The sequence below is a fragment of the Salpingoeca rosetta genome, assembly GCF_000188695.1.
Source record: "Salpingoeca rosetta unplaced genomic scaffold supercont1.20, whole genome shotgun sequence".
In the NCBI taxonomy this organism is placed as follows: Eukaryota; class Choanoflagellata; order Craspedida; family Salpingoecidae; genus Salpingoeca; species Salpingoeca rosetta.
Genome location: NW_004754914.1, coordinates 1,065,885 through 1,076,552, shown reverse-complemented (window position 1 = coordinate 1,076,552; position 10,668 = coordinate 1,065,885). Strand labels below are relative to the sequence as shown.

At 57.4% G+C, this 10,668-nt stretch overlaps 3 protein-coding genes across 3 annotated transcripts in view; 2 read left to right on the top strand and 1 right to left on the bottom strand.

Annotated features, from left to right (window-relative positions):
* Positions 1 to 303: 303 nt before the first annotated feature.
* PTSG_07721 (uncharacterized protein) lies at positions 304 to 4,011 on the bottom strand (the record flags this gene model as incomplete). The annotated part of the gene is made up of 12 exons (XM_004991461.1): positions 304 to 387; positions 656 to 744; positions 983 to 1,052; positions 1,187 to 1,247; positions 1,449 to 1,542; positions 1,804 to 2,070; positions 2,660 to 2,723; positions 2,878 to 2,931; positions 3,107 to 3,141; positions 3,324 to 3,381; positions 3,634 to 3,703; positions 3,923 to 4,011. 12 exons carry the CDS (start codon positions 4,009 to 4,011, stop codon positions 304 to 306), a joined length of 1,035 nt encoding a protein of 344 aa, XP_004991518.1.
* Positions 4,012 to 6,183: 2,172 nt separating this feature from the next.
* On the top strand, positions 6,184 to 10,055 carry PTSG_07720 (uncharacterized protein; the record flags this gene model as incomplete). The annotated part of the gene is made up of 3 exons (XM_004991460.1): positions 6,184 to 8,424; positions 8,670 to 9,746; positions 9,910 to 10,055. Exons 1-3 carry the CDS (start codon positions 6,210 to 6,212, stop codon positions 10,053 to 10,055), a joined length of 3,438 nt encoding a protein of 1,145 aa, XP_004991517.1. The 5' UTR covers positions 6,184 to 6,209.
* Positions 10,056 to 10,298: 243 nt separating this feature from the next.
* PTSG_07719 (uncharacterized protein) overlaps positions 10,299 to 10,668 on the top strand; it is a gene marked incomplete at both ends in the record, with an annotated part of 1,960 nt that continues 1,590 nt past the window's right edge. The window contains 2 exons of the mRNA XM_004991459.1: positions 10,299 to 10,319; positions 10,435 to 10,528. Of these exons, the coding sequence (XP_004991516.1) occupies positions 10,299 to 10,319; positions 10,435 to 10,528 (115 nt within the window). The remainder of the gene's footprint in view (positions 10,320 to 10,434; positions 10,529 to 10,668) is intronic.

Genomic DNA, 10,668 nt, shown 5'->3' with positions numbered 1-10,668 from the left:
TGTGTGTGTGTGTGTGTGTGTGTGTGTGTGTGTGTGTGTGTGTGTGTGTGTGTGTGTGTGTGTCTGTGTGTGTGTGAGTGTGTCTGTGTGTGAGTGTGTCTGTGTGTGTGTGCGTCTATGTGTGTGTGTGTGTGTGTGCCTTTCTGTGTCTGCGACCTTGAACAAGCGAATCATCCATCATATGTGTTTGTTGATTCGTGCGTCTGTTCGCGCGCTTCTTGCTTTCTGTGTGTGTGTGTATGTGTTTGCGGCTTTCTGTGCATGTGTGTGAGTTCCTATGTTGTGGCTGTTGGAGTCGGCTGTCTAGACGCTGCGCAATTTGGCCAGCACATTGCTGAGCTCTTGCTCCAGGCGGCTCACCCGGATCTCAAGCATCTGATACGCAGCCTGCAGCAGTCACAGCAAGGGCAAGGTTGAGGAAATTGCATTGATGTGAGAAAGGAACCGAAACATAACCACAAGCAAGGACAAGGGCAGGGTTAGACGATCATACACAAACACAAAGGTAAGAACGCAAACACACAAACACACAAACACACAGACACACACACTCTCTCTCATGCGCTCACGCGCACACAACGCCCCCGTCACACACACACACACACACACACACACACACACACACACACACACACACACACGAAACAATACTCACATAGCTGACGGTCTGTGGCATGTCTGAGGAGTTGAACTGCGTGCTGGCCAGCACACTCTGGCTGAGGGCATTGGTGTTACCCGCAGACGCTAATGGGGGTGGGGAGGAAGAATGAAGGAAGAATGAGGGAACCGGAATCAGTATGTGGGACGAGGACGCAGAACATAACAGGACCCCGACCACACCCACAACCACAAGCAACAGAAACAATTGCACCACGACCACACACACACACACACACACACACACACACACACACTGCACACCCTTCTGGTCCATCCATAGATGGCTGAGCCTGCCCTACATCAGAGCGTGCTCTCATCTCACCAATGCGGGGGCCGGTACTGGCTGCGAGCTCGTTGCGCGACACCTGGCGCGAGGGCGACCGTGTCGAACTCTACACAAAGCCAAAGGATTGTGTGTGTGTATGTGTGTATGTGTGTGTGTGTGGATGTGTGTGAGCGTGAGTGTGATAAGAAGAAATCAGATGCGTGCACATGAGCCCGAGGACCATGCGTTCACGGTGTGCACCTGCGAGCGGATGCTGGACTGGAGCGGGTCAAAGTCGACGGCGTGGCCCGTACCCTGGTACCTGACGTGGCGTGATGTGACGTAGCGTTGGCGTGGAGGTGAGACGTGGAAAAGAGGGTGGTGTCAGGTTGAATATCAAAGAGCAAAGGAAAGAAGCCAGGATTTCCTCGCAAAGCCCAGTTGGCCACATGTTAAACAGAACGCGACACACACACACGCACACACGAGAACAAGTGCGGCTGCTGGAGCGTGCTGCGTTTACCCTGTTGAGTTGAGCGGAGGTTCTGACGCCGGGACGAGCAGCGGCGTGCTCTCCATCTGTCGCATCATCCACGCCTCCCCCGTAAAGCCCGAGCCTGCACAAAGAGAAGGTGTGTGTGTGTGTGTGTGTGTGTGTGTGTGTGTGTGTGTGCAAGTGAGCGAGTGAGTGTGTGTGTGTGTGTGTGAGAGCAAATGAGAGAGCGATGGGATGCACGTGAAGCAGTGTGCTGTCATTACACACGCATGTCATCCCTGCACACCACACGGCAGTGAAATCACCAGCAGCAGCATCACCAGCAGCAGCATCACCACCATCGCCGATGCCACCACCATCAGCACGACGACAGCGTTCGCACCTGGCAGCTCCACCTTGATCCAGTCCCCGTACACCGCCGTTGCGTAGATCTCGTCTGCACGCGTCACCACACCAAGTGTCTCTGCATCCGAGGTGGGCCCGCCACGAACGCGCAGCTGGCAGTCTGGCGGCAGATTCCCGTCAAACTCGTAGCGCTGCATGGCAGGGAGGGTGAGCAGGGCTGGGCCGTCCTGAACACCGTCGCTCGTGCTTGCATGCACGCTCCGCCCCGGTGACGGCGCAGTCGCTGCCCGCGGCGTTGCAGCCTCTGCACGCGCGCGTATGTGTGTTTGAGTGGGAGAAGGGGAGGGGAGGGTGTGTGTTTGGGTGAGAAAGGAGAGAGAAAGCGGGGGGAGGGTTGTGTATTGTGTTTATTGTGTGTATTGTGTGTATTGTGTGTATTGTGTGTATTGTGTGTATTGTGTGTATTGTGTGTAGCCTCGACAATCACTTTCCCCGAGACGCTCCGCCCCGGTGACGGCGCAGTCGCTGCCCGCGGCGTTGCAGCCTCTGCACGCGCGCGTATGTGTGTTTGAGTGGGAGAAGGGGAGGGGAGGGTGTGTGTTTGGGTGAGAAAGGAGAGAGAAAGCGGGGGGAGGGTTGTGTATTGTGTTTATTGTGTGTATTGTGTGTATTGTGTGTATTGTGTGTATTGTGTGTATTGTGTGTATTGTGTGTATTGTGTGTGTGTGTGTGTGTGTGTGTGTGAATGTACGTGTACGCGCATGTATATGTGCGGTGATCTTGTGGACGAGGCAGAGCCCACCAACAATTTTGTGTGCACATGCACGGTGTGGAGAAATAGGGAGGTGCAATGTGTAGCAGGATGTGCAAACGTCACATCCCGGGCACTCCACCTTGTGCTGCGAAGGTTTGTGTGTTGGCTGCTGGAGACTGGGGCACAGCCGCGTTCAGGCCTCCCTGTTGAATGAGTGTGCACGTGCACGCAATGATGGCGTGAACGACAGCGTGCTCGTTATTGTAGCAGTGGCCAAGTGAACGATTGCGGAGGAGCAGATATGCAGACACAGACACAGCCACACACACACACACACATGCAAACGGCAGGCCTTACGGATTCCTTGAGCTCTTTTGCATGATTCAGAAGGAGGTTGCCAATCTTGGAGGCCTGCACACGCCCAGCAACGGCACCAGAGCTTACATGAGCGGTTAAAAAAAAAAAGGCAACATGACACAAACACGCACTCATGACACAAACACGCACTCAAGGCACACACACACACACACACACACACACACACACACACACACACACACACACACACACACACACACACACGAACCCGCAAGCGTGGATTCTTGGAGCCGGAGAAGATGGCTGCAGACAAGCGCAAGGACGACGCCCAGAACACCCGGTGTGAGCCACCTCATTCACCTGTACTATCAAGTCCAAGACTCACCACACACACACACACACACACACACACACACACACACACACACACACACACACACACACACACACACTCAAGGAGGCATGAGCGTACGTATGTCACCCACCTTTGACCTCGGGCGGGCAGTCCTTACACGCATCCACGGTGTTGTTAAAGTCAGCGAGCTAATCACCACGTGTGCATGCAGCGCAGCGAGGGAGTGAGCTACTCATGCCATCAGAGAGTACTCGAACACCCACAGAGTGCAGACACACACGCACACACACACACACAGAGTGCAGACACACACACACACACAGAGTGCAGACACACACACACACACAACAGTGCGCATATATCACACGACCACTGCACATCTCCCTCCCCTGCCATCCCTACACACACGCACACACGCACACACGCACGCACGCACGCACCTTGTCGACTGTCCAGAAGTCGGCATACTTGCCAGTCGCGGAAGCTGCCAAGGAGGCCTCAATGTCTTGCCTTTCAAGTAGCAAAGTCAGGCAAGGAAACAAAGGAAACGAATAAACACACAGCCCGCATGTGAGCAACCACACAAGCGACAAAACCACACAAGCGACATACACAGTGCACACACACACACACACACACACACACACACACACACACACACACCACAGCGTGACCGTTACAGACAAACAACACCCACTACACTGAAGAAGGCTTGCTCTGCTTGCTTACTTCTTGAACAAGGCAAAGATGGGGTCCCTGCTCAGTGCTGCTTCGGAGCACTGCGAGATAAAGTCCTGTGCCTCCGCCACTTCCGTCATCCTTCCTTTTTGCTTGTTCTTCCCTGCAGGCAGGCTCACACAGCCAACAAACAACAACGGCGGTTCAAGGTTGTTTGTTGTGCGACAGTTGAAGAAAACGTGCGTATCCGTGTGTGTGTGTGGTGTTCGTTGTGCGAAATTTTCCGCTTCCCCCCTTCTTCTGCTTTCTGCTTCCTTGTTGTTGTTGTTGCGCTGTTGGTGTTGTTCGTTGTGGCAGCATCCAGCATCCCTCGCAGCACCCGCAACACCCGCAGCACCCGCACACACAAACACACACGCAGCACAACATCCGCTCATCGCGCACACACATACACGCACGCGCACAGAGCTGAGGCTCCATGTCGTCATGGCGGAAGCTGCGTGCGATGTTCTCATCGCCATCTGGGTCACAGGCAGATAAGCAGCAGCAGCAGCGACACCAACATGATGCAGCGTCACCCACCGCCACCACCTTGCCAGCACACGCAACAGCAATGTCAGGACCACAACATGCCACGGGACGGCAGTATCAAGCCCACCACCACCAACAACAACAACAACAACAACAACAACAACAACAACAGCAACAACACCACCGCCACCACCACCACCACCAGCAGCAGCAGCAACACGAACGACTAGGACAGCAACATGCACAACACAGTGCACCACCTCCTACGTACGATGAGGAGGAGGTGGCCAACATGGACATTCCATTTGAGGACGACATGTGGGCAGAGCCCATGGAGCTGACACCCCTGGCGACACCAATCTCTGCGCCCGACCCCGGTGCACTGCCATCCTTTGATTTCCACTCGGATCCAGGCGAAGATGATGCGTGGCACGACTTCATCGTCATGCCACCCGAGGAATACTCAGGCTTATCGCACAACACCACATCACAGCCCTCGTTACAGCCCTCATTACAGAAGCGAGCCAGCGCCACCTCATCATCCCCATCCACCTTCATCACACCCCACCCACAGTCACAGTCACAGCAGCAGCAAGTTGATGCCATCGCCGCTGTCCCATCATCATCATCAACACCACCACCACCACCACCACCACCACCATTATCATCATCGTCGCGCCCTGCCACAGAGGGACTTGCACTCTCCTACGACTCTGCAGACTCCGACACCTTGAGCTCCCGGGATGCCAGCGGTATTCACTCTCCAACACAGCATCACGGTTTACCACGCTTGCAAAGTCCACTGCAGCGTGATGTCGTGCATGCAGGCACACCCGAAAGCAGTACACCAGATCAGAGGCAACCACGTGCATTGCCCTTTACCACGTCATACGAGCCAGGGGTGCGCACCAGCAAGCCACGCACCCAGCCACATGTCATACCGTCCCAAACAGCTGCCAGCACTGCCGCAGCAACTGGCAATGATGACAACGGTGCCGTTGGCGATGATGTCACCGCTGGCGATGATGCGTGGAACACATCCGTCATCCCACCGCCACCCGTATTTGCGGCTTCATCGAAACAAGCATCGCTATCACCATCATCATCATCACCACCACCACCACCACCACCGCCGCCGCCGCTACCCCGGCCACCACAGCTGAGTGTCAGCGCTGGTGCTGATGACGACGAAGATGAGCATGAGCATGATGAGAGGGAGCGGGAGCGGGAAGTGCATGCGTCCCTGCTCCACCAGTCTGTGGACTTTGGCAGCGAGGACGACGAGCACCAGGCCGCCAGCAGCACCAGCGGAAGTGGCCGCCCGTCTGTTGATGCAGCCGATACCACGTCGGGCCAAGAGGTGGGCCAGCTGCTGCTTCTTGGCAGCATGTACACCAAGCCAATATCCCGCGAGAGCAGCCGGGCCAGTCTCACGCAGCGGGCACCTATGGTGGACAGCAGGACCCTGGCGCCCGTGGAGGAGAGAACCGATGCAACTGCACGCACGCACGTGCTTGCTACTACATCTGCAGGGGGTGGTGATGATAGTGATGACAGTGTTGATGACGCGGCCAGCAGCAGCAGCAAAGCGAAGTTAAAGCGAGCCGGAAGTGATGGCGAAAGCGAGGGAGGAGAGCAAGATGAGGAGCAGCATGAAGAGGCGAAGAGGGCAGGAAAGACACCACAGCAGCCGATGGAAGGTGTGGCGAAACGAACAGCCCCTCAGATCTTGCCCAAACAACAACAACAACAACAACAACAACAACAACAACAACAACAACAACAACAACAACAACAACAACAAGGTATGCAGCAGGCTACGCAGGGTTTAAAGTTACAACAGCACGCAGCTCCAACTGTGCAACTTGTTGCTGACGATGCACACGCATTGGAGTGCACAAGCGGTGGCGGTCGTGTGCACGCTGCTCCACCACCAGCATCACGAGCAGAACCAACCACAGAACCTCGCGATGGTGAGCGCACTGTTACCACGCGCAACATCAGCGAGAAAGAGAGCAGCGAGACCCTCAACAGCACTGACAACAAGGCAGCCGTGGACGCCGGTGCTGCCGCTGCTGATGATGACGTGTTGGCGACAGGAGAGCAAGTTGAAGAAGTTGAAGAAGGGCAGGCGGCTGTGAAGGGTCCCGCAATGCACGACTATCACCAACACCGACACCGACAGGTGCAGCGACATGAAGCAGAAGCAGAAGAGAAGGGGTACAGTGCTGCGCCTCCGACACAGCACGATGATACGGGCGGCAGCGAGCATGGCGACAATAGTCACACTTCAGCAAACGCAGCGGCACCACCAGCAAGGACGACGACGACAGCATCAACTGCAGCCACTCCATCAACAACCCCAGCACCAACAGCGGGGGCGAGCAGCGTCAGCAGCGGAAAGATGAAGCAGTCGAGCACTCGCGGTATCAAGTCAAGGCTCAAGTCTCGTTTGTACAGCAACTCAAGCACCACCACTGCTACCACTTCAACGCCAAGCAGCACCCGGGGCAGCAATGCCGCTGCAAATGCACAAGCAGTTCCAACAACCAAGCAGAAAGACGCACCCACCACGCCAGCCACTACAACGACAACGGCAGCAGCGGCAGTAGCGGCAGCAGCAACGACAACGAGCAAGGCTACGGCTCCAAAGGCAGCAGTCACAAAGGCCACGACCACACGGCGTTGTGAGCGCCCAGTGTCGCCGCCAACACGTCGCGTGCATGCGGGAACGAAGCCGCGTGCGTCTGTGGACAAATCTTCGAGGTCCCGAAGTCCAAAACCGCGAGCAAAACCGGCGCACACGCGCGCAGTGACGCATGCAGCTTCCACCACCGCCACCAGAAGCAGCAAGGCGGCAGCTGGTGCGGGTGGGTCTCAACAGCAGCGGAGCAAGCCACGCAGCTCTCGCGTGTCGCCATCGCTTCGACTGGGATCCAAGTCCCCATCCTCTGCTGCATCCTCTCCTCGCACGTCACCGCGTCCCATGATTAAGTCTCCCACACCGCCGGCGTCCCCGACACTCACAAACACGCACACACGCACGAGCAAGGCCGTGCCGCACGCACCCGTGCCGAAGCAACAGCGCAACGGGTCCAAGCCAGCGCACGCGAACGCAGGCAACGCTCGTGCTGCTGGGCGGAGGCGCCATGCTGGTGGTGGTGGCGATGGGGACGGTAATAGTGATAATGCAAAGGCTCCCGCCGCCACCACCACCACATCGTCGTCGTCGTCATCATCAACATCAGCAGCAGCAGCGCGAACAACGGCTGAGCGGCTGGAGGCGGCGCGGCAACGACGGGAGCAGCTGCAGATTGCATTCAAGCAGCAGGCAAGAAACCGTGTGCTGCGCCAGAAGGCGCGCTTTAAGCAGGCGGCAACGCGCAGGCAGGCACACATGGCAGCCACGGCGGACAAGCTGGGGGAGGAGCACATGCGCGTGCGTGAGCGCGGTGCGCTGGCGAAGGAGCAGCACATGCGGTCGCAAAAAGCCATGGCCGAGGCACTGGCAACACGTGAGCAGGAGCTGCGGGCGAGTGCAGCTGCCAGGGAGGACGAGGTGACAGTGAGAGCGACGCGGCGCGACGGTGATGACGATGGCGATGGTGATGGCGGTAGTCGGTGCAGCAGTAGGGGTGCGGCAACCTCACGACCACGTGCACGCACGAACACGCGTTCGCGTTCACGGGCGTCGACTGCGCGGACGTCGCGATCACGTGGCAGCCGCTCGAGCGTTTACAGCAGCGCCAGCAGTGGCGGCGCTGGTTCAAGTGTCAGCCTGTCGCGGTCTGGAACACGCGGGGCTGTGCAGTCAACGGGCACACGAGCAGCGCCAGCAGTGCATCGCGCAAGCAAGTCCGCCACAGTGTCCCGCCGTGCCTCAGGGCAGAGCATTGGCAGCAGCGGTGGCGGCGGAAGGCACGCGCACTCTGCACACGCGTCTCGTGCAGCGTCGCGGGATGCAATGAAACTTCCTTCCAGCGGCAGCCGTGACGCCGTCACCAGGAGCAACACCAACGCAGGTGTGTGTGTGTGTGTATGTGTGTGTGTGCGTGCGTGTGTGTGTGTGTATGTGTGTGTGTGTGCGTGTGTGTGTGTGTGTGTGTGTGTGTGTGTGTGTGTGTGTGTGTGTGTGTGTGTGTGTGTGTGTGTGTGTGTGTGTGTGTGTGTGTGTCCTGGTCGGGTGGGTGTGCTGGCAAGATTCGTGTGTGTCTTTGTTGGTTTGACGCGTGCTTGCATGTGTTGTGCTTCTTTTTCGTCCTTGCAGGCGAGGATGCGTCTGGCTCAATCCATTCCGGTATCAACACAACAGACATGACACCACAAGAGTCGCAGCCTGAGTCATCTGAACCGCCGCCGTCGCTGTCCGATGTTGAGCAGTCGCCCTCCAAATCACGCGTGTTGCCAGCAGCGGCGGTGGCGAAACAACACGAGTCACCTCTCACACGCACGGCGCGGCAGCTGCTGCAGCGGCACAAGCGACAGTCGATTGCTGACAGCCAAAGACAGCAGCAGCAACAGCAGGAGGAGGAGGTGGTTGTGGGGGTGGAGGAAAAGGAGGAGGAAGGTGATGATGGTTCACGCGGACACCGCAAGGACGACGAGACGGAAGAAGAGAAAAAGCGAGTGTCCTCGAGCCACAGGCAGCTGCACGAGGAGAAGGAACAACAACAACAACAACAACAACAACAACAACAACAACAACAACAACAACAACAACAACAACAACAACAACAACAAGCTCAAGGCAGCGTTGGTGTGCGGGAGTACCTCATGCAGCGGCTGACAGAGCGCCTCGGGGACGAAAAGCGCGCACTGCTGCAGTCTGTTGCCAAGCAACCAGCCATAGACGCGCAGCGAGATAGGCGGAAGGCCGGGCACGGTGGCAGCTCCAGCAGCGCTTCCACGGTGGTGAAGCACAGGCCGGAGCAATACCAAGTGGTGAAGCGGCAGACCACCGCCAGTACAGACAGCCCCGACCGCGATGCCATCCTGCTGCGGAGCCGGGCGCGCGGGTCACGGCGTGTTGTTCGTCGCGCCACGCAAGACACCACCAGCACGCAACACCAAGGGCACCAGCAAGCGCAACAGCAGCCACAACAGCACCGTGATGGCCTGCCAATGGCAAAGACGCCAAAGGCCGTGAGCGGACAGGATGCTCGGAATGGAGGCAGCACCGTCGACCGCCGGGCAATACGACCAGGGGACATGGCACGCGCGCATATGCGCCAGCGAGCCATGAGCAGGCTGCACGCTTACCAATCCGGCCAACATGCACCCAGCACCGCGACCACAACTGCTCACGTTCAGCACCAAGACCAGCAGCGACAACTGCCCAAGCCAGGTGTGTGTGTGTGTGTGTGTGTGTGTGTGTGTGTGTGTGTGTGTGTGTGTGTGTGTGTGTGTGTGTGTGTGTGTGTGTGCATGTCACACTGCCTTTCCCACTTGCACTCATTTCACCTCCTCCTCCCTCTTCTCCTGTCTCTCCTCCCTCCCGCTGTCTTCAGCCACCGACGACGGTGATGAGCGAGCTGCCATCCTCGTCTCCTCGCGGTCCCGGTCCCGCCGTCGCCGCGTTGTTCAACAGCAGCAGCAGCACCCGTCACCTGCACACCAGCATCAGCACAAGCAGCAGCACCAGACGCGACTGTGATTGGGGGTGTGCTTTCGATGTGCTTTCGAGCGTCTTACCAGGCTTGCTTCTTGCCAATAAACGAACAAAGGAAAGGCGTCGCTGCTTTGAGCCAGGACCGGGCGGGGTGTGTGATGGTGCTATCACGTGTGCTACCATGTCATGCATGCCAGCTCACATCGCGTCGCATTGTATTGTCACATGTCATGTCACGCTGGCATCAAGCACCACAAAACATCCTCGCCCTCGAACTGACAAGAAAGCATGGCAAACCGCAAGCTGAAGGTGTAGTGAGTGGTGGTTGTGGTTATGGATTGTGTCTGTGCCAGCACTGTGGCACCTCACACTCACCTTAGGTGTTGACGGGTGGCGTTACTGACTGTGCTGGTGTTTGGAACAGATACTGTGCTTGCACGGCTACCGCCAGAGCAAGGATGCGTTTCGGGCGAAGACAGGGTCCTTCCGCAAAGGAGTGAAGAAGTTTGCCGAGTTTGGTGAGTGCGTGTGCTCTGTGTGTGCGTGTGTGTGTGTGTGTGTGTGTGTGTGTGTGTCGTGTGTGTGTGTGTGTGTGTGTGTGTGTGTGTGTGTGCCCCCCGTGGGTGTGTGTGTGTGTGTGTGTGTGTGTGTGTGTGTG